The sequence below is a fragment of the Geotrypetes seraphini genome, chromosome 2, assembly GCF_902459505.1.
Source record: "Geotrypetes seraphini chromosome 2, aGeoSer1.1, whole genome shotgun sequence".
Lineage (NCBI taxonomy): Eukaryota > Metazoa > Chordata > Amphibia > Gymnophiona > Dermophiidae > Geotrypetes > Geotrypetes seraphini.
This window is the reverse complement of record NC_047085.1, coordinates 515647895-515671818: the sequence shown is the minus strand read 5'-3', so window position 1 is coordinate 515671818 and position 23924 is coordinate 515647895. Positions and strand designations below refer to the sequence as shown.

At 42.4% G+C, this 23924-nt stretch overlaps 1 protein-coding gene across 3 annotated transcripts in view; it reads right to left on the bottom strand.

Annotated features, from left to right (window-relative positions):
• The window catches only part of LOC117354636 (oocyte zinc finger protein XlCOF6-like), a 149501-nt gene that overhangs the window by 26964 nt on the left and 98613 nt on the right, over window positions 1–23924 (bottom strand). For 2 of the 3 annotated variants that reach the window (XM_033932458.1, XM_033932460.1), the window contains one exon: window positions 9501–12623. In XM_033932458.1, the coding sequence (XP_033788349.1) occupies window positions 10201–12623 (2423 nt within the window). In that variant the 3' untranslated portion in view covers window positions 9501–10200. Of the gene's footprint in view, window positions 1–9500; window positions 12624–23924 lie in introns of those variants that run through there. The other variant, XM_033932463.1, reaches the window with a different exon arrangement.

The following is a 23924-nucleotide window of genomic DNA, read 5'->3' as shown; positions in this document are numbered from 1 at the left end:
GAAAATCTAAGTTTGCAGGGTAAGAAGATCCAAATGGTAAAACTTTGATTGCTTTGTTGCTCAAGTTAGGAAAACTAATAAATTAAAAATTCTTGCTGTTAGTTTTAAAGTCCAATCATATAAAAAAATGATACTTATCTGGGCGGTTGTATCCTTATGCATACAGACAAGAAGGGAATTTTTAAAAATAAAGTAAAATGCTGGAATCTCTCGTGGCACACAATTTGAGAGACCCTGCTCTAATACATAGAAAGAGAAGTTGGTGAGGATTTCGTGTATTCCTCTTAAAAACATGGTGATCCTGGAGACAATTCTGCAGCTCTTGGAGCAGTTCAGTGTCAGACAATGTTATAGATCGATGACCACAGCACCTTAATTTTCGCTGGTCCCAAAGACTGCTTCAAGGTACAATGTAATCTTCTGCAGCCAGGTTCTGACCATTAGGGCTACTCTGACCCTGCATTTTAGCTCTTCTTCAAGAAACAGAGAATAATCTGTCTCTGATTTCAAAGGGAGAAAACTTGCAGGACACACAAGATAATCTTATGAGCCCTCGTATTGTCAGCTTAAGATAGAGGTTAGTACAGAGAGATCCTGATCACACTTGGAGGTTTCTGGAGCAAAAGAAGTAGAGAAAGATGTCTCCTATTAGTTGATTATTTTAGTCCTTACCTAGGGAGATCAGAGTCTCATAATTCTCCTTCATCACCTCCCTGTAAAGCTCCTTCTGCCCTTCATCTAAATATTCCCATTCCTCCTGGGAGAAAGAGACAGCCACGTCCTCAAACTTCACCTGAATCTGAAACACAAACCAGGAACACACTCAATGCCTTCTGCCATTATTGTATAAAATGATACACATAAGTTGGGGGAGGCGTACATATGGAGCATGGATGTGTTGCCAAGTGATTAAATGTAAAATGTAATAACATAGGATTTCATATAAAATTTCATGACTAACTTTTAAAATGATGCAACTAAATCTCCTCAATTCATTGAAAAATGTCCCGTGTCCAAAGAGTTGCTCAGGCTTTGGAATATCTAGACGGCTTCAAAGGCCTTCTTAAGAGCCATTTATGAGAATAATCTTTTATAATAATAATAATAACTTTATTTTTCTACACCGCCATAATCTTGCGACTTCAAGGCAGTTCACAATGAAGAATAACCATACAAGCAGCGAATTACAGGGTATAGGTAGATAAGAGAACATTGAACGATCAGTGAAAGTACAATGTGAGTTACAGGGTCAGTGAATTACAAGGTTCACAATCTTTTATTATGGCAAAAACAATACAAGTTACATGTTGAAAAGACAACTCTGTCCCCGTGGGGTCAAAGTTCTCTTAAAGAAGTCCGATCCCTGATCTGAGGGGGCTCCATTTGAAGCAGAGTGATCATTTGCATTCTCCATTCAGGGCTCCCACGATCTGACTTTTCTCCCCATAGGAATCTGCCATTTGACATTTCAATCTTCCTCTAGTTCCTACCAGGCAAAATGCAGCCTTTGGTCTCTCCTATATTAACTGCATTTCCTCCCCATCTTCCTTTACTTTAGTCCCATATGTTCTACATTAGATACGTTGTTACTGGTGGTTTTATTTCCATTATATTTTATCTGTAACTCACTTAGAAGATGAATAAGGGACAGAATCACATTTGAATGAATGAGTGTTGGACCATGAGGTGAGGAGAGGCTGAATGGAAGCCCAGGGCTGCTCCTTAACCCTCCATTGCCCCCTTGGAGTGTGGTGGTGGCATTCCAAGTCCCCTCCCCCATCCCTGCCAGGAAAAGTGGGGGAGGGGGAGACCTACCTGAGCAGAAGCTCCTGCAGCCATTTGGACATTTGGGGCTCTTCCTCTAGACCAGGTTGGTTCTTGGAGTGAGAAGAAACTGGGCACTTGAGGCTCCAGCACAAGATGGACGACTCCGTTTACTTCCGGCCACAAAGACCCTAAACTAGAACTAAGCTCCGCCCCCTCCCACGGACGTTTTGAACTAGCTGAAACTCCTCCTCTCTGCCTTCTCGTGCTAGGGGGCGGAACCTCCCACTCATCTTCCCGCCCCATAGACAATTCTGACCAATCAGCAGTAAAAGGGGCAGAACCTTCGGCATGAAGCTCTGCCCCCTCCCTTGTGACGTCACCAGCCTTCTCGGCTCCTCCCCCAATTCCTTTCTAATCCTGAGGGAGGAGATTCCCGCCAACAAGGGATCCTGCACAGGGAGAACCAAAACTGGGAGGTTGTTAGAGTTAGAGAATGATGTGGGGGAAAATGTGTCCCTGTCCCAGCCAACTGTCTGATCCTTGAATAGTTCTGATTTTATACTGAACTTATTAAATTTTAAAAAGATCCTATTCTGTACAATTGTCACTTTATAACAAGGATCAACAAGGGAATGTGGCCAGGAGGATTAAGTGACTTGCCCAGGGTCACAGGAAGCAGCACTGGCTGTAGAGGCAGCAGCTCAACCGGTGAGACCCAGCCCTCTCTCACCAATACCCCCTTCACTGAGAAAACTGAACAAGCCACATTATTACCGAATAGTGTCTTTTCTCCCTCCCTTTGCTGGCTTCAGTAGTTCATCCCCTTGGTTCAGCATCTTCTCTTTCCTCTCCCTGCAGGTCCAACATCTCTCTCCCTTTTCTTCAGCTCCAGTCACCTCCCCCCCCACCCCCCCCAACAACATGAGTCTAGCACCCGGCAGGTCCAGTCCCTCTGCGCTTTCCTGCCCCAGCCACATAGGTCCAGCACCTCTTTCCATTTCTTCTAGCTCCAGCCCCTATCTCCCTTCCACTTGGTGGCTAGTATGGGGGGGGAGTCCAGCAACCCCCCCCCCCCAAGTCACAAGGAGTTGCCTGGGGGATGAACCCAGTTCCCCAGGTTCTCAGGCCACTCCAGTAACCACTAAGCTACTCCTTCGATCCAAAAGGAAAGGAGATGGAACTTGTGGTTACAATCAATCAAAGCACTTTACACATTCTATACAGGTTCTTATCTTGAGGCAATAGCTCGGTTGTAAGGAAAAATCAACCAAGATACCTCCCAGGTCTACAGAGAGGGAAAAGGAATGGGGTCTTGTATACTCAGTGGAGTAGTAAGGATGAGCATTGCCCGGGGGTGGTGTCCTCCCCCCTCCGTGCATGTGCCTCCCTTCCCTTTTCCACCTCTGGCGTGAGCAGCATGTTGTCTACGTCGGTGTCAGCTCCCTTTCATATCACTTCCTAGGCGTGGGCCTCGAAAATGACATCAGAGAGCCAAAAAGGCAAGGGGCACGTGTGGCAAGGAGAGGAGCGGGTGAGCAGAGAGAGGAGGGGTGCTGTCCAGGGCAGACTGCACCCCCTGCACCACACCACTGTGTATATTGCCTTTTTGTGGCTTTGGCATTCAAAGCGGTGGGCGCTGGAGGATTCAGTGACTTGCCCAGGAGCAGCACTGGGATTTGATCGCACAACCTCTGGGTGCAGAGGCAGCAGCTCTACCAGTGAGTAACAGAGGTTAGAAAATAAGGGACTAATTTGAATTAAGTTGCACATGAGCTCAGACTGGCGCTTGAAAATGATCTCATCTAGGGAAGGCATGGATAAACATGTCCTGCTCTAGTAGGTGGAGCCAAGTGTCACTCCTTGTGTGTGTGACTAGCACGTTAGTTACTTCCTCCATTATAAGCCTGGTTGAAGAGCCAAGCTTTCACCTGCTTCCTTAAGCAGAGATAGTCTTGTGTTAAGCAAAGCCTTTCAGGAACTGATTTCCAGAATGGTGGGGGCATAAGAACATAAGAATTGCCGCTGCTGGGTCAGACCAGTGGTCCATCGTGCCAAGAAGTCCGCTCTAGTGGCAGCCCTTAGTTCAAAGATCAGTGCCCTAACTGATACTAGCCTTACCTGTGTACATTCTGGTTCAGCAAGAACTTGTCTAACTTTGTCTTGAATCCCTGGAGGGTGTTTTCCCCTATGACAGACTCCAGAAGAGCGTTCCAGTTTTCCACCACTCTCTGAGTGAAAAAGAACTTTCTTACATTCGTACAGAATCTATCCCCTTTCAATTTGAGAGAGTGCCTCTCGTTCTCCCTGCCTTGGAGAGGGTGAACAACCTGTCTCTATCTACTAAGTTTATTCCCTGCATTATCTTGAATGTTTCAATCATGTCCCCTCTCAGTCTCCTGTTTTCAAGGGAGAAGAGGCACAGTTTCTCTAATCTCTCACTGTACGGCAACTCCTCCAGCCCCTTTACCATTTTAGTCGCTGTTCTCTGGACCCTTTCAAGTAGTACTATGTCCTTCTTCATGTATGGCGACCAGTGCTGGATGCAGTACTCCAGGTGAGGGCGCACCATGGCCCGGTACAGCGGCATGACAACCCTCTCCAACCTGTTCGTGATCCCCTTCTTAATCATTCCCAGCATTCTGTTTGCCCTTTTTGCTGCTGCCACACATTGCGCAGATGGCTGAGGAAGCACGAGGCGACACTCGAGTAGAAGGGAAGATATTTGTAATTTTTGGCTTCCAGCAGTTATTACTTATTAGTATTTGCACAAACACTTTATGACACCAGCTGCTTATTAAGTGACCATCAGAGAAGTCTATTTTATAGTACACGGATGTTGGATTGTTATATAGTGGTACAGACATTAATAGTGCCATGATGGTCTGATGGCAACTGGTGTTGTGTGTTTATACACTAGAACACTAAGGTTGTGGGTCTGAGCACTATTTAAATTAATAATCAATTCTTTTAAATTGTGATATGAATATAGTTGACTTGTTCATTGCCAGATCTATCCTTTTCCTTCTTCACCCGTCTGTTGCCTTTGATACTGTAAATCACAGTTCTTCAACTGCCGGTCTGCGGACCGGTGTCGGTCCGAAAAAAAATCTTGCCGGTCCGCAGGAACCCGCCGCAGCAAAAGGTGCCGGCATCAGCTGACGTGCAACTTCCTGTTGCCTTCGCTATGCCGGCACTCCTGCCTGCCACCACTGACTCCTGTCACGTATGTTTCCGCACCCCCAGAAAAGCAGGGGCAGCTCTGTGTGCTTTTAACTTCGGCACACAGCTGCCCCTAAGAGGTATTTTAGCACGGTTTCATGAGGCAGCCTTGGGGCCTTTGGTAGGTCGGCCCACATCACATCATCGAAGTGCGCCGGCCTACCAAAGGCCCCGAGGCTGCCTCATGAAACCGCGCTAAAATACTGCTTAGGGGCAGCTGTGTGCCGAAGTTAAAATCACACAGAGCTGACGCTAGCCTACATAGAGGAAGCAATTGCTGGAGAGGGAAGGGAGAAGGGGTACTCCTGGACAAGGGAGGGGAAGGGGCTACTGCTGACAGGGGAGAAGGGAAAGGGAAGGGACAGAATTACTGTTGGATAAGGGGAGGAAGAAAGAGAGAAGGTACTGCTGGACAGGGGAGGAGGAACATTGGAAGGAAACAGCTGGCAGGGAGATTAGAGGAGGGGAAGGAGTCAGGATGGAATGGAGAGATCAGATGAGGGAAAGGGGAAAGACAGAGGAATGACAAGGTAGAGAGAGATTAATACTGGGAAGGGTGTCAGATGAAAAATAAGGAAAGAGGGACAAAGATGCTAGATCTGGTGTAGGAGAGAGGGGCATAGAAAGAACGCAGATACCATATGGGAGGGAGAGGGGTAGAGGGCAGAAAGTGGATGGAAGAGGCAGATGCTGGATTGAAGAGACAGAGGGCAGACGCTGGATGGAAGAGAGTGAAAAGACGATGAAAGCAGAAACCAGAGACGACAAAGGTAGAAAAAAATAATTTTATTTCTATCTGGTGATTAGAATATATCAGATTTAAAATATGTATCCTGCTAGAGCTGATGTTAGACATAACTGGGGAGTGCAAAGCCCAGGCAGTGCGTCTTCAGCTTCCAACTGGCTTAGGGCTCTCTCTGACCATGGGGCAGTTGCCCTAGTTGCACTCCCCTAACACCATTCCTGCCATGTGTGACTGCGGTATTCTGTTAGCATGATATTTGTGTAGCATTCTGTAATAATTTGGCTTATTCAGTTTTCTTGATAGTAGAGGGGATATATGTGAAGGAGAGGGGAGACGGGGGTTTTGTTGATCCTTGCCCTGTATTATTTATATTTATAAAATGACAATTGTACAGAATATTATTTCTTTTTATACTTTAATAAAATATGTTCAATATAAAATCATAACTATTTGAGGCTTGTGCAGATGGGATCATATGGTTAACGGGACCGAGCTTGCGGGGACGGGACGGCAATGGGGTTTTAAAAAATTTCATTCTTATTAGTTTGCCGGTCCACGAAATAATGATGTTATTTCCGCCGTTCCATAGGTGTAAAAAGGTTGAAGAACACTGCTGTAAATCACAGCTTACTCCTTGATATTCTGTCCTTGTTTGGATTCCGTGATTCTGTCCTCTCCTGGTTTCCTCCTACCTTTCTCAACGCACCTTTAGTGTATGTGTTCCTGGGTCCTCTTCTGCTGCTACCCCGCTAGCAGTTGATGTACCCCAGGGTTGTGTCTTAGGATCTCTTCTCTTCTCTCTCTACAGCTCTTCCCTCGGTGCCCTGATCTCCTCCCATGGCTTCCAGTATCACCTTTATGCTGATGACTCCCAGATCTACCTCTCTACACCTGAAATTTCACCTAAAGTCCAAGAAAGAGTCTCTGTTTGTTTGGCTGACATTGCTGCCTGGATGTCCTGCCGTCATCTGAAACTAAATATGTCCAAGACTGAGATGCTCCTCTTTCCTCCTAAACCCTCTGCTCCTCCTCCTCCTTTCTCCATCTCTATAAATAATACTGTCATTGTTCCAGTCTCCTCTGCTCACAACCTTGGAGTAATCTTCGGTTCTGACCTCTCATTTTCTATGTATATCCAACAAGCTGCTAAGACCTGTCGCTTCTATCTCTTCAATATCGCCAAAATTCGCCCCTACCTCTCTGAGCACCCTACCCGGACCCTTGTCCAAGCTCTTGTAACTTCACACTTAGATTACTGCAAGCTGCTCCTAACTGGTATGCCTCAGTGTCGCCTCTTTCCCTTACAATCTGTGCAAAACTCTGCTGCGTGACTCACCTTCTGCTAACCTCGCTGTGCTCAGGTCGTCCCTCTCCTTAAGTCAGTCACTTCACTGGCTCCTTATCTGCCATCGCATACAGTTCAAGATCTTATTGCTGACCTACAAGTGTGTTCATTCTGCAGCCCTTCAATATCTCTCCTTATACACCTCCCAGAGAACTCCGTTCCTCAGATAAGTCACCCTTCTCCTCCACTGCCAATTCCAGACTTTGTTCCTTTTATCTCGCTGTCCCCTAGCTTGGAATTACCCGAGTTTGTCCGTCAAGCCCCACCATCAACGCAGGTGCCATAAGGCAGTAAAAGGGGCCAAAAGAGACTACGAAGAAAAAATAGCCAAGTAGGCAAAAAACTTGAAGCTGTTCTTTCAATATATTAAGGGGAAATGACCCGCGAAGGAAGCGGTGGAACCGTTGGATGACCATGGAATAAAGGGCGTGCTAAAGGAGGACAAAGCAATCGCCGACAAACTGAACACATTTTTTGCGTCTGTATTTATCAAAGAGGATATACACAGCATATCAGAACCCATCAGGCTATATACTGGAAATGAAGACGGGAAACTGACAGGGTTGACGGTCAGTCTAGAAGAGGTATGCAGGCAGATAGATAGGCTTAAGAGCGATAAATACCCGGGACTGGATGGCATCCATTTGAGAGTCATCAAGAAACTGAAAGGGACTATAGTTTAACTGCTTCAACTAATAGCCAATCTGTCGATCAAATCGGGAAAGATTCCAGAAGACTGGAAGGTGGCAAATGTTATGCTGATCTTCAAAAAAGGTTTGAGGGGAGATCTGGGAAACTACAGACCGGTGAGTCTGACCTCAGTACCATGAAAGACGGTAGAGGTGCTGATAAAGGACCGGATCATTGATCACCTTGACAAACACGGTCTGATGAGGACCCGCCAGCACGGTTTCAGCAAAGGAAGATCTTGTTTATCGAACGTACTGCCCTAATTCGAGGGAGTAAACAGGCAGTTAGACAAGGCGACCCAGTCGACACTGTATATCTGGATTTTCAGAAGGCGTTCAACAAAGTCCCACATGAACAACTACTTCGGAAAATTGCGAGCCATGGAATTGAGGGTGAAATACTCACGTGGATTAAAAACTGGCTAGAACATAGGCAACAGAGAGTGGGGGTAAATGGACAATACTCGTACTGGAAGAGCATCACCAGTGGGGTGCCACAGGGCTCAGTGCTTGGATCTCTGCTCTTCAACATCTTTAAAAATTATCTAGACATTGGTATGACGAGTGAGGTGATTAAATTTGCGGAAGATACAAAGTTATTCATAGTAGTGAAGACACAGGGGGATTGCGAAGATCTAAAAAGTGACATATTCAAGCTCGAGAAATGGGCATCGACATGGCAAATGAGACTCAATGTGGATAAGTGTGAAGTGATGCATGTCAGTAACAAAAATCTCTTTTTTTAAAATAATTCTTTATTCATTTTCACAAATTACATTAAGTGTTAATATTTTCATTCACAATAACAATAAATACATCACTTATTAACAATCATTGGTATATTACATATATTCTTATCCCTATCCCTCGCCCATCCCCCCCAACCATATACTCCATTATTGTATGATATATGTAATAATAAAAAATAAAAAAATCCCTTCCCTACCTCATAAACTAATAAACATAAGGGAAATAATTTTACTTAATCCTGACAATATTTTGTTAATGGTTTCCATACATCCTAAAATTTCTTAAAATATCCCTTTTGTAACGCAGTAAATCTTTCCATTTTATAGATATTGCATAAAGAATTCCACCAAAAGTTATAATTTAATCTCCTCCAGTCTTTCCAATTATATGTGATTTGTTGAATGGCAACCCCTATCATTATTAGTAATAATTTATTGTTATTCGCAGAAGTCTGACTTTTTGCTCTCATATCCATACCAAATATCACAGTATCATAGGATAATGATCTAGATATTGGTATGACGAGTGAGGTGATTAAATTTGCGGAAGATACAAAGTTATTCATAGTAGTGAAGATACAGGGGGATTGCGAAGATCTAAAAAGTGACATTATCAAGCTCGAGAAATGGGCATCGACATGGCAAATGAGGCTCAATGTTTGATAAGTGTGAAGTGATGCATGTCAGTAACAAAAATCTCATGCACAAATACAGGATGTCCGGGGCAGTACTTGTAAAGACCACCCAGGAAAGAGACTTGGGAGTTCTGATCAACAAGTCAATGAAGCCTTCCATGCAATGTGTGACGGTGGCAGTGAAAAGGGCAAACAGAATGCGCGAAATAATTATGAAGGGGATCACAAACAGATTGGATAAGGTTATCATGCCGCTGTAGCGGGCCATGGTGTACTTGGAGTACTGCGTCTAGCACTGGTTGCCATACATGAAGGACACAGTACTACTCGAAAGGGTCCAGAGAAGAGCGACTAAAATGGTTAAGGGGCTGGAGGAGTTGCCATATAGTGAGTAAACTATTTTGAAAGGGACTGTTTTCTTACTCTTTGTGCTCTGTATGTCTGGTAGCACTATATAAATAATTAATAGTAGTAGTTCAAGCTTTGATAAACGCAATGTTGTAGGGAATTATTGAGAGTAAATTTCAATTAGCGGAATCATTGGCGGGAGTTCGTGTCTCAAGCCTCCATGCTGCTTGGGTTCTCTAGTGCCCCCACTTATGCTGTTTTAAATTTGATTGGGGATTAAAGCTTTTACCACATTCTGGACATGTAAATGGCCTCTCACTCTCATGGATCCTCTAAAGTCATTATAAAGCTGTACAATATTTCTCTCTCTCATGGATTATTTTGTGTATTCTTAGATAATCACAGCTTTTATACATAATTGTTTTCCAGTTTGAATTGCTGAACTGTTATAGGTCAATATTCAGCGGTAAGCACTGTCTAAAATCTATTTCTATGAGGCTCATCCCCTCTTCACATCTAAGAAAGTACAGTCTAGACATACACTAAAAGTCAAAGATACCAAAGCTATATAAGAGAGCAGGAAATGCCAATATTTTCTCTCAGAAATCTCTGCTTGACAGTTGCTCTTTCCGCCACTCCTGGATATTCATATACACCTTTTTTCTATACCTATCTTCTTGTATCTCTTTAATGTGATTTTCATTTAGGTTTTTACCACATTCTGAACAGTATATGGTTTTACTCCAGTATGAAGCCTCTTGTGCACATTTAAATTTGACTGCCGAGTAAAGCTTTTACCACATTCTGAACAAGTATATGGTTTCTCTCCAGTATGAATGCTCTTGTGAACATTTAAATGTGATTGCTTATTAAAGCTTCTACCACATTCAGAACAGGTATATGGTTTCTCTCCAGTATGAATCCTCTCATGTTTTTTTAAATGTGAATGCTGCATAAAGCTTCTACCACATTCTAAACAGGTATATGGTTTTTCTCCAGTATGAATCCTCTCATGTTTTTTTAAATGTGAATGCTGCATAAAGCTTTTACCACATTCTGAACAGGTATATGGTTTCTCTCCAGTATGAATCCTCTTGTGAACATTTAAATGTGATTGCTTATTAAAGCTTCTACCACATTCTAAACAGCTATACGGTTTCTCTCCAGTATGAATCCTCTTGTGAACATTTAAATGTGATTGCTTATTAAAGCTTCTACCACATTCAGAACAGGTATATGGTTTTTCTCCAGTATGAACCCTCTTGTGAACATTTAAATGTGATTGCCCATTAAAGCTTCTACCACATTCAGAACAGGTATATGGTTTTTCTCCAGTATGAATCCTCTTGTGAACATTTAAGTATGATTGGCGATTAAAGCTTTTACCACATTCAGAACAGGTATATGGTTTCTCTCCAGTATGAATCCTCTCATGTTTTTTTAAATCTGAATGGTACATAAAGCTTTTACCACATTCAGAACAGATATATGGTTTCTCTCCAGTATGAATCCTCTCATGTTTTTTTAAATCTGAATGGTACATAAAGCTTTTACCACATTCAGAACAGATATATGGTTTCTCTCCAGTATGAATCCTCTCATGTTTTTTTAAATCTGAATTGTACATAAAGCTTTTACCACATTCAGAACAGATATATGGTTTCTCTCCAGTATGAATCCTCTCATGTTTTTTTAAATCTGAATTGTACATAAAGCTTTTACTACATTCAGAACAGATATATGGTTTCTCTCCAGTATGAATCCTCTCATGTTTTTTTAATTCTGAATTGTACATAAAGCTTTTACCACATTCAGAACAGATATATGGTTTCTTTCCAGTATGAATCGTCTTGTGAACATTTAAACTTGATTGTTGTGTAAAGCTTTTCCCACATTCTGAACAGATATATGGTTTCTCTCTAATATGAATCATTTTGTGCCTTTTTAAACTTGAAAGATGACTGAATCTTTTACCGCATTCTAAACAGGTATATGGTTTCTCTCTGGTATGAATCCTCTTGTGCAATTTTAAAGTTGACTGACAACGAAAGCTGTTCCCACATTCTGAACAGGTATATGGTTTCTCTCCAGTATGAATCATCTTGTGTATTTTTAAAGTTGAAAGACGACTGTATATTTTCCCACATTCTGAACAGACATATGGTTTCTTTCCAGTATGACTGCTCCTGTGCGTTATTAAATATAATTGCTGAGTAAAGCTTTTCCCACATTCTGAACAGTTATATTGTTTCTCTCCAGTATGAATCCTTTTGTGTATTTTTAAAGTTGAAAGACGACTGTATCTTTTCCCACATTCTGAACAAGCATAATGTTTCTCTCCGGTATGACTGCTCCTGTGCGTTATTAAATATGATTGCTGAGTAAAGCTTTTCCCACATTCTGAACACACATATTGTTTCTCTCCGGTATGAATGCTCCTGTGCGTTATTAAATCTGATTGCTGAATAAAGCTTTTCCCACATTCTGAACAGGTATATGGTTTCTCTCTAATATGAATCATTTTGTGTATTTTTAAAGTTGAAAGACGACTATATATTTTCCCACATTCTGAACAGGCATATTGTATCTCTCCAGTATGAATCCTCTTGTGTTTTCTTAAATCTGATCGCTGATTAAAGCTTTTCCCACATTCTGAACAGTTATATTGTTTCTCTCCAGTATGAATCCTCTTGTGCATTTTTAAAGTTGAAAGACGACTGTATCTTTTACCACATTCTGAACAAGCATAATGTTTCTCTCCGGTATGACTGCTCCTGTGCATTATTAAATATGATTGCTGAGTAAAGCTTTTCCCACATTCTGAACAGGTATGTGGTATCTCTCCAGTATGACTCATCTTGTGGAGTTTTAAATGTGTTTGCCGATTAAAGCTTGTCCCACATTCTGAACATGTATATGGTCTCTCTCCAGTATGCATGCTCTCGTGCATTTTTAAAGCTGCCTGCACACAAAAGTTTTTACCACATTCTGAACAGGTATATGGTTTCTCTCCAGTATGAATCCTCCTGTGCGTTATTAAATGTGATTGCTGAATAAAGCTTTTGCCACATTCTGGACATGTGAATGGCCTCTCACTCTCATGGATCTTCTGAAGACAGTTTAAACCTGTTTGATGATTTAAAAAAAATGGTTTTGTATCATAATATAAAGATATAGAATGTTTCTCATTTGTATTATATGCATTCTTAGATACAATATAAAATCCTTGATAAAGCTTTTATTAAGTAATTAATTTTACTCCTGCTTGTATTAACCGTTTAATTGGCAGATGGAGCAAAGTTTTTTTTACATAACTTGATGTTGAACGAGAGCAACAATACCAAAGAAAGGGTTAATTGTTACGGATCAATATCCAGCTGGGGCAATTAACATTTTCTATACAGCTGATAACTTAGAACTACATTAGTCCCAGACAGTCAACACTGGGCCATATCTGGGCCCCGGCATTAAAAATCTGGTTCCCAAATAGCTAACTGGACACAGGACTGGTCTTACTTGCCCAGTTAGCTATGCGGTTAACAGCACTGAATGTCGCCACTGTACATCCGCATCATTTCAGGGTCTGACCTGACTCCACCACTGCCTGGATCGTGCTGGGATGGTCAGCGTTGCTACTGCTGCTTGTATGATGGACCATTTCCTAGTGATTGCTGCTCTGCTCCTCTTTTTGGACTTTCCCGAGTGACCCAAACATGTCATCTCTATCGCCAAAGAGTGATTCTAAAACTGAATCGGGTCTTGCTCCTTGAGGTGAACTCTCGGGAGGGATTGGGACTTTGCCTTTGCTTTCTTTAAATTCCCTGGGTTGCTGGCTGCCTAGATTGCGAGCGTTTGTGGTCTTTGCTTTCCAGCTACTTTTCTGGGGCAATTTCATTTTTTTTTTAGTCTCACTGCCAGTTTTCTTGCTAAGAAGGGTATCACTAATATCGTTGTGTACGTTGCTATCTTGTCTTTGCTGGGGGTGGCCACCGTTAGTGTCCTGCTTATGCCACCCCCACCTTCTAGTTTAAACGTCTAGAAACCCATGTCCTGAATTTCTCAGCAAGGATCCTTTTACCTGTCATTACAATATAGTCTCTTGTTTTTCCATGTATTTCCTCATCCTCCTCTGTACCTAAAGCCTTCGTGATGACACCAGGCTCTGAGCCACCTCTTGAAGATCTCACTATTTCCTACTCTTCCCTCTCCTTTTCCATATGTAGGCAGTACTTCCAAAAATGCTACAGTCTTTACAAAAAGGTTTTAACCCTTCCCCCGGCTAAAGAAAAGCTTTCTGCACCACAAGTGGGGTATTGCTGGTAGGTCATTGTACCCAAATGGATAACAACATCAGCTTTAGAATTCCTAGATTCTTGCCTAATTAGAGATAATATTTGTTTGGGATTCCTGGAAGCTGAGGATCCTGGGAGACACTTCACTATTTTAGGCTCCTTGACTTGTTTTCCAAGGTTAATGCCGCTGATGATGGAATCTCCTAACAACAATTTTCTGGAATGAGCTTTCTAGTGCTTTTCTTCTGGAGTTACCTTCACTGGTTCTGGTTCCATCTCAATTCTTGACTATTGGGCTGTCTATATATTATTCTCCCAATTACACTGGCTGACTATCAGCTATAGAATAATATCAGAAAAACTCAAAAAAGGGGAAGAAATCCAAAAGGTAGAAAAACTAATCTTCCCTGATCCTAAATCTCACCCTGGATACGCATTCTGAGCTTTTAATCAGAAAGGGCTTCTCGAAACTATGGAAACTTAGAACCATCAGAAAATACTTCGACTCAACATCATTCCGCCTACTGGTGCAATCCTCCATCCTAAACCTACCTGACTATTGCAATATCATTTACCTGGGGTCACTCAAGAAAAACGTCCAAAAACTCAGAATTATACAAAACTCAGCGGTGCGACTGAATTTCGGACTAAAGATGTGGGACCACATTACCCCCTAATACCAAAAACTCCACTGGTTGCCCCTGGAGGCAAGAGTATTGTTCAAATTCGCATGTCTCTGTTTCAAATCCACTCTCGGTTTGGCCCCTCTGTACCTGGTCTCCTACTTCAAACTAGACCGCTCTACCAGGCCTACACGCAGAATACGAATGCTCAGCAACCCTATAGAAAAAACCTGCCGATACAAAAGATTCCTTGACAGAACGCTTGCCTTCCAAGCAAGCCTACAGAAAGACTGGTTAAGCAGCACCATCATGCACTCCTCATCCTACCTCAACTTCAGAAAACTAATCAAAACCAACCTTTTCAACCGATTCGTGACCAGGAATGCCTAAAGTCTACACCTCTTCCCCTCACTGTATGACCTACCCTACTTAGTAAATCTCCTCGATCTACTTCCCATTGACCAAGATCTACCAAAACCTTCACTGCTTACCCCTCTGTACGACCTGCTCCCCATTGACTTACTCTTATTGATCTCTAGTAACAGCATTGATCTCTAGTAACTGTTCATACTGCACCAGCCTATAACTTACTATAACACCCTGTATCCTATCGTAAACATCCTGTAACTGTTCTCTTGTAAATATCTTGTACCTTTTGTAAACACCCAGTACCTGCTCACTTTGTTTTATCCTGTATCTTTGTAAACATCCTGCAACTGTACTCTTGTTATTATCTTGTACCTTATTGTAAACACCCATTACCCTGTATCTTATTGTAAACATCCTGTAACTGCTTTCTTGTTATTACCTATTGTAATCACCCAGTACCTGCTCACTTTATCCTGTATCCTACTGGTAACACTGTACTCTCGCTAGACACGACTTTCACTGTAAACCGCTTCGAACTTAGGGTATAGCGGTATATAAGAAATAAAATTATTATTATTATTATTGTAAACCCGTCCCTACAATGTTACCATACTATATACAAACAGCCATGTACTCAAAGACTTCATTATTTCCTTTTCGCTGTATGTCCAGCTCTTCTATATTGCACTGCATTGTATTGTACTCAAAGACTTCATTGTTTTTTCGCTGTATGTCCAGCAAGCCATGGAGGAACAAAAAGGTAAGACAAAAACATTCCCTTAAAACTCACAGGGTTACGCTGTCTCCATGGGTTCAGGTTGGCATTCACCTGGAGCATTACTTTCCTCTGTCATCATGGGCTCAATACTACAGAGTTCACTACTGGCTCTTCTATCATATCCCAGTCTGACTGCAATCTCCCACCTGGCTGTCCCTCAGGAAGGGCAGCCTCACGCTGGACTCTCTGTCCCTGCACTGCTTGTCTTCCTGGGACTCTCCAGCCCAGCCCCTCCTCCGTCCTCCTTAGCTCTCTACAGAGCCTCGGTTTAAGCTGTGGGAAGAAATCACTCCCCTGAAGCTGCAGGGGGGAGAGTTTTCTTCCCTCTGCCTGAATCGTTTCTTTCCGGGCACCCTGCTGATCTGCCTTCTGCCTAATAGGCACTGGATAATAGCAAGGCAGAACTTTCTTGCCTGGCTTTAGGACTGCATCAGGAAAGTTACAGCTCTTTTGTTCTATTTCCATTTCTTCCTCGCTTTTTACAGGATAGTCAGCTGATATACTCCCCCAGACCCTGACTTGGTCAGCCCTTCTGCACCGGGGTTTGTATCTCTTTCTATATGTCTCTGTGACTAACCTTTAGGATACAGCAGGTTTGTCACAATGGGGAGCCCTCAGTCGCACAGCTCACAATGGGGTTTACACAGCCCCTAATGCGCCAGCTGTTACATAAATATGCCCACATGGGCGTAGTCTGTGAAACATCCTCGGGCTCACCTGAAAGTGATTAAGCGTATACTAGTGCACCAAAAAATGTGCTAAAAGTGCCAAATGATAATCAACAAAAGATAATAGGAGCAGTCTCTGCCTCTCATCCGAAAGTGATTAAGCTAAAACAGCCAACAGTACATTTTAGACTGTTTGCTTGCTCCTCACGCCTGCGCCTTTTTGCTTACAATACTTAAATTCATTAACTAAACTGGTTTATAATTCAAGTAGGATTAAATTGTACTTAGCTTAAATCCACTCAGGTATACTCCTTTTCAGAGTAACAGCCGTTGCTAAAATTTAATTGTGGTCGTCCAACGAGGCCTACGTTTCGCAGGACTGGCTTATACCCGCTGCATCGCAACGCCTCTTGAGTTCCGATTGAATTATAAACCAGTTTAGTTAATGAATTTAAGTATCGTAAGCATTTGAGGAAATGAACTGAATTGAATTTCCATTTACTGAACTGAGAGAATCGCCATTAATTGAATTGAAATGAATGGTGACTATAAAAACTGAGATGAACCGAAACACTCTACACAGTATTTTTAAAAGTGACTATATGAATTGAGATGAACTGAAGTATAGATCAACTGCAGCACTTTATATAATATATTTAAAGCACTTTTAAGCACTTTAATATGAAGCACTTTATAATAATTTATTTACAGTATAAAATTGCAGAGTTCCCTAATGGTTCCGAGTATTTAGATTGGTAGGTGGATATTTACAGTTAAGAGTGAAGAAGTTTTAATTGTGATTAAAGTTGAAGGAATTAAAGGAAGGAATAGAGTAAATTAAAATTAATTAAATAATAAAGTTAGTTGGTAGGGAGGTTGGTCTCAAGCCTATGATGCTAAAAAGAGTACAAGAGAAGATGGTTTCTTCTTTTTGAAGTCCCAAATATGGGAAAGATCAACTCCATGTTCTGAGGCCTGTCCCACAGTTTAAATTTAAAATTTTAATACTACAGGATTTGAACTAAAAGTCCACTAACCATTCTAATTTGTTTAATGGTTTGCGTCATAGTATAAGAGATGTCATAAGAGTTACAAGAATTGTGACATAGCATAAGAGATGTCGTAAGAGTTACATAAGAATTACCAAAGAGTTGTCGAGATCTTAAGGTGATAAATGTTGGGTAATTAGAAGCATAATTAGAGTATGTTAAGGGTATAGAGTGGGTTGGTGGGGTTTGGGTAGGAACTGGTCATGTTAAATAGGTTTTATGTATTTTTTGAAGAGTAGGGTTTTAGTTTCTTTCTTGAAGGTTTTGTAGTCTGTGGTCGAGGACAGCAGAATGGTGAGTTGTCTGTCCAGTTTAGCTGCTTTGGTGGCCATTAGGTTGTCACATAGTTTTTTTCATTTGACATTTTTGGATGGTGGGTGTGTGAATAGTGAGTGGGTTCTTCTGTGCCTGGTTGAGGAGGATTGAGTTAATCGGTTGTTCCAGTAGGTTGGGCTTTCTCCATTAATAGCCTTGAATAGTAGGCAGTAGAATTTGAAGTGTACTCTTGTTTGTATTGGGAGCCAGTGTGAGTCATGGTATGCTTGTGTGATGTGGTCATATTTTTTCAATGAGTAGATGAGTCTTAGGGCTGTATTTTGTATTGTTTTTTGTTTTATCATGGTCGCTGGGCATGGGAGGTATAGTATGTTGCAGTAGTCTATTAGTCCAAGTATAAGAGATTGTACCAAAAGTAGGAATTGTTTCCTGTTGAAGAATTTTCGGATTTGTCTTAGATTTCTCATGGTCATGAATGATGCTTTTATTACTTTGTTGATTTGTGGTTGCATGGTACAGCCGCTGTCAATTAGTACTCCCAGAAGTTTTAGTGTGGGTTGGATGGGGTATGAGATCGAGTTTATTACTAGATTTGTTAAGGCAGGAGTTTTAGTGTTTTCTAGGAGGAAGAAATTTGTTTTGTCAGGGTTAAGTTTTAGTTTGTGCTCTGTCATCCATGTTGCTACTGTTTCCAGTGTTCTGTGTATTGTGGTTGTCATGGTGGGTTCTGAGTGGTCGAAGGGGAGAAGAATAGTGATGTCATCTGCATAGATGTATGAGGTTATGCCATGTTTGTCTAGGTAGGAGCTCAGGGAGGGTATGTATAAAAAAACCCAAGAAGAGGAGAGCAGAAAGGACTACAGGGTGAAACTGAAAGAAGCCAAGAGAGAGATACGTTTGGCGAAGGCACAGGCGGAAGAACAAATGGCTAAAAATGTAAAAAAGGGAGATAAAAATTTTTTCAGATATATTAGTGAAAGGAGGAAGATAAAAAATGGAATTGCTAGGCTAAAAGATGCTGGGAACAAATATGTGGAGAGTGATGAGGAGAAAGCAAATGTGCTAAACAAATACTTCTGTTCTGTGTTCACAGAAGAAAATCCTGGAGAAGGACCGAGATTGTCCGGCAAAGTTACACGAGAAAATGGAGTAGATTCTGCGCCGTTCACGGAGGAGGGTGTTTATGAGCAACTTGAAAAACTGAAGGTGGACAAAGCGATGGGACCAGACGGGATCCATCCCAGGATACTAAGGGAACTCAGAGAGGTTCTGGCGAGTCCTATTAAAGACTTGTTCAACAAATCTCTGGAGACGGGAGTGATTCCTGGGGATTGGAGGAGAGCGGATGTGGTCCCTATTCATAAAAGTGGTCACAGGGATGAAGCAGGAAACTACAGGCCGGTGAGCCTCACTTCAGTTGTTGGAAAAATAATGGAAGTGTTGCTGAAAGAAAGGATAGTGTATTTCCTTGAATCTAATGGGTTACAGGATCCGAGGCAACATGGCTTTACAAAAGGTAAATCGTGCCAAACGAACCTGATTGAATTTTTTGATTGGGTGACCAGAGAGCTGGATCGAGGACATATGCTAGATGTAATTTATTTGGATTTCAGCAAAGCCTTTGATACAGTTCCTCATAGGAGGCTGTTGAACAAACTTGAAGGGCTGAAGTTAGGACCCAAAGTGGTGAACTGGGTCAGAAACTGGCTGTCGGACAGACGCCAGAGGGTGGTGGTTAATGGAAGTCGCTCGAAGGAAGGAAAGGTGACTAGTGGAGTCCCTCAGGGTTCGGTGCTGGGGCCAATCCTGTTCAATATGTATGTAAGTGACATTGCTGAAGGGTTAGAAGGAAAAGTGTGCCTTTTTGCAGATGATACCAAGATTTTTAACAGAGTAGGCACCGAAGAGGGAGTGGAAAATATGAAAAAGGATCTGCAAAAGTTAGAGGAATGGTCTAATGCCTGGCAACTAAAATTCAATGCAAAGAAATGCAGAGTAATGCATTTGGGGATTAATAATAGGAAGGAACCGTATATGCTGGGAGGAGAGAAGCTGATATGCACGGACGGGGAGAGGGACCTTGGGGTGATAGTGTCCGAAGATCTAAAGGCAAAAAAACAGTGTGACAAGGCAGTGGCTGCTGCCAGAAGGATTCTGGGCTGTATAAAGAGAGGCGTAGTCAGTAGAAGAAAGAAGGTGTTGATGCCCCTGTACAGGTCATTGGTGAGGCCCCACTTGGAGTATTGTGTTCAGTTTTGGAGACCGTATCTGGCGAAAGACGTAAGAAGACTTGAGGCGGTCCAGAGGAGGGCGACGAAAATTATAGGAGGCTTGCACCAGAAGACATATGAGGAGAGACTGGAAGCCCTGAATATGTATACCCTAGAGGAAAGGAGAGACAGGGGAGATATGATTCAGACGTTCAAATACTTAAAGGGTATTAACGTAGAACAAAATCTTTTCCAGAGAAAGGAAAATGGTAAAACCAGAGGACATAATTTGAGGTTGAGGGGTGGTAGATTCAGGGGCAATGTTAGGAAATTCTACTTTACGGAGAGGGTGGTGGATGCCTGGAATGCGCTCCCGAGAGAGGTGGTGGAGAGTAAAACTGTGACTGAGTTCAAAGAAGCGTGGGATGAACACAGAAGATTTAGAATCAGAAAATAATATTAAAGATTGAACTAGGCCAGTTACTGGGCAGACTTGTACGGTCTGTGTCTGTGTATGGCCGTTTGGAGGAGGATGGGCAGGGGAGGGCTTCAATGGCTGGGAGGGTGTAGATGGGCTGGAGTAAGTCTTAACAGAGATTTCGGCAGTTGGAACCCAAGCACAGTACCGGGTAAAGCTTTGGATTCTCGCCCAGAAATAGCTAAGAAGAAAAAAAAAAAAAAAAAAAAATTTTTTAAATTGAATCAGGTTGGGCAGACTGGATGGACCATTCGGGTCTTTATCTGCCGTCATCTACTATGTTACTATGTTACTATGTTGAATAGTGTGGGTGATAGGGGTGATCCCTGGGGAACTCCGCAGGGGTTAAACCAAGGTTCTGATTTTTCTCGCTTTGTTTTAACCCTGTAAGTTCTGGATTGTAGGAAGCCTTTGAACCATGAAAGTACCTTGCCTGAGATTCCTATGGAGTCTAATGTTTGTAGGAGAATGTCGTGATCAACCAGGTCGAGGGCTGCAGAGAGGTCTAGTTGTATGAGCAGGATTTTCTTGCCTGTACAGAGGTGTTGTCTGACAGTGTCCATAGTGTTCCTAGTAGGGTCTTCGTGCTGTAGTTGGCTCTGAAGCTAGACTGTGTGGGGTAGAGTAAGTTGTGTTTATCTATGTATGAGGTTAAGGTTTTGGCTACGAGGCCTTCCATCAGCTTGACGTACAGTGGGATTGAGGCTATAGGTCTGTACTTGGATGGTTGGTCCATTGCTCCCTTGCGGTCTTTTAGTATCGGAGTTATGATGATTTCGCTGAGTTCTTGTGGGAAATGACCCACTGTATATAAAACTCTGTATATCGCTCCCACGCTCCCTTTCTTTACTGCTGTAACTCTGTTCAAAATATTGTAAATCCGTGCATCAGCACAGATCTTAATTAATGGATGTGAACCGCCTAGAACTTTTTGGGGTGTGGCGGTATACAAGAATAAATTATTATTATTATAATAGTAAAGATTGTATCCATTGTAGAAGCAGGGAATGGAATAGTGTACTTGAGGCTTTCAGTAGGTATGGAGGGCAATGGTTAAGATCGCATGCTGTGTGGCTGTATTTATTATATAGATTGTTGAAGTCTGACCATTGTATGGATGAGAACTGGGACCAGGTTCTATCTGCTGTGACTGGTTCTTTTTCTGTGGGGGGGAATGAGGTCTCTTCTATGTGAGTGGGGATTCCACTGAACGTGGCTCTGATGTTTGCGATCTTGTTTTTGAAGTATGTGGCTAAGAGAATGGCTGAAGGAGGGGAGGAGTTGCTGTTGGCTAGGTAGGGTGTGGTGTCTGTAAGAACTTTTAGTAGCTGGAATAGCTTTTTTGTGTCTTGGGGTCCTTCTCCTATTTGTTTTGAGTAGTATGTCTTTCTTTTTTCTTTCAGTTTTTGTTTATTATTTTCCATGCTGTTTTTGTGAACTCTTTGATGCTTTTTCTCCATTTTCTTTCTAGTTATCTGCATTGTCTTTTGAGTTGGAGTACTTCATTGTCAAACCACTTGTCTGATTTTCTGTGGATTTTGGTTTTGGGTTTCTCTGGGGTTAGTTCATCCAGGGTTGCAGTACTTAGATGGTTTCATTGTGAGATGAAGTCTTTGGGTGTGTAATATTGGATTATGGTGTCTGTTTTTGTCCACAATGTTGTGGGATTTATATGTTTGCGTCAGTTGTAAGTTGTTTGTTGAGTAATTGGAATGCTTTTGTTATTGGTCCAATTGATTTCGAAGGAGTATGTGTAGTGGTCAGACCAAAGGGAACGGTTCCATTTTCCGTTTGGATCTCTGGTTGTGTGGGCTGTTGGGACATGTAGGCTGCGATGTCGAGTTGGTGTCCTTTTTCGTGTGTGGTTTGAGGATCTAAGATTTTATATGTTAAGGCCTCGAGATAGGATAATAAGGTTTCTACATGTTTGCAGGATTGGTTTTCGAGGTGGAAGTTGAGGTCTCCTAGAAGTAGGTTGTCGTTAGTGAGTTTCGCTATATAAATTCTTCAAATATTGGTTTCGCTGTGTTCCAGTTACTTGGGGTTATGTAGCATAGTATGCATGTTAGAGTTCCTTTAAGTGATGTGCTTGAAAGTTGACTGGCTAATAAATCCATGAATGGGTTGGTTGTTTTGTCTTGTATTTTTAGTTTTATGGTGTTTCTGGCTATGATGGCAATTCCTCCTCCTCTTTTATTTTCTCTGCAGACTAATGTTAGTTTGTGACTCTTTGGGCAAACTTCAGTTATTCTGGGGTCCAAATCAGAGGTAAGCCATGTCTCTATGAGGAAGAGGCAGTCTAGGTTATCTTCTTCTACTAGTTTTTATGCGTTATGTTTTAGGGCCTATGGCTCTGATGTTCACATATGCACATTTGAGAGTGGTGTATTCTATTGGTGTGTTGTGAGTTGTTTTCGGGTATATGAGTGATCTTTGGTGGGGTTGTTTATTGGTCTTGTATGGGTTTGTTGGTTTTCTGCTTGTTGATTGTGGAGCAGGTTGGTATGTGTAAGACTGATAGTTTGAGTTTCTCTCTATTGTGAGATGCCAGTTTGGATGGGAAATTTCTTTGGAATTTGCTATGATTGGTATTGGTAATATATTGTTTGCAGTTGCTTTCCAGTCAGTTAGGAGCAGGGTTATCAGTAGGATTGCTTGTGGATATTTTGGTGTGGATATTTTGGTGGTTCTCATGGTGGTACTAAGTGTGGCAATCATTGTAGTGGTGGGTAAAGGCGGAGTGCTCTCCAGCTCTGTCAATGGGAGAGGGTTGCAGGGTTTAAAGAGAGTTGGCAGCAAGCGACGGTGGGGAGGGGTGGAGGATTTTTGCCACGCTTGAGTCCCGATTCAGTTTGGTGATGTAATAGGGTTGCCGAGTCAGGAGAGAACATAAGAACATAAGAAGTTGCCTCCGCCGAGTCAGACCAGAGGTCCATCGCGCCCAGTGGTCCGCTCCCGCGGCGGCCCATCAGGCCCATTGCCTGAGCAGTGGTCCTTGACTATTTCTATAACCTACCTCTACTCCTATCTCTATAACCTACCTCTACTCCTATCTGTACCCCTCAATTCCTTTCTCCTCTAGGAACCTATCCAAACCTTCTTTGAAGCCCTGTAACGTGTTCCTGCCTATCACAGCCTCTGGAAGCGCGTTCCATGTATCCACCACCCTCTGGGTGAAAAAGTACTTCCTAGCATTTGTTTTAAACCTGTCCCCTTTCAATTTCTCCGAGTGCCCCCATTGTACTTGTGGTTCCCCATAATTTGAAAAATCTGTCCCTGACCACTTTTTCTATGCCCTTCAGGATCTTGAAGGTTTCTATCATGTCTCCTCTAAGTCTCCACTTCTCTAGGGAGAATAGCCCCAGCTTTTCTAGCCTGTCAGTATGAGAGGTTTTCCATACCCTTTATCAGTTTAGTTGCTCTTCTCTGGACTCCCTCGAGTACTGCCATGTCTTTCTTGAGGTACGGCGACCAGTACTGGACGCAGTAGTCCAGATGCGGGCGTACCATTGTGCGGTAAAGTGGCAGGATGACTTCCTTCGTCCTGGCCGTGATGCCCTTCTTAATGATGCCAAGCATTTTGTTTGCTTTCCTTGAGGCTGTGGCGCACTGTGCCGATGCCTTTAGTGTTGTGTCCACCATTACTACAAAATGGGGGGATCATTACTAGGGGTGAGCAACTTT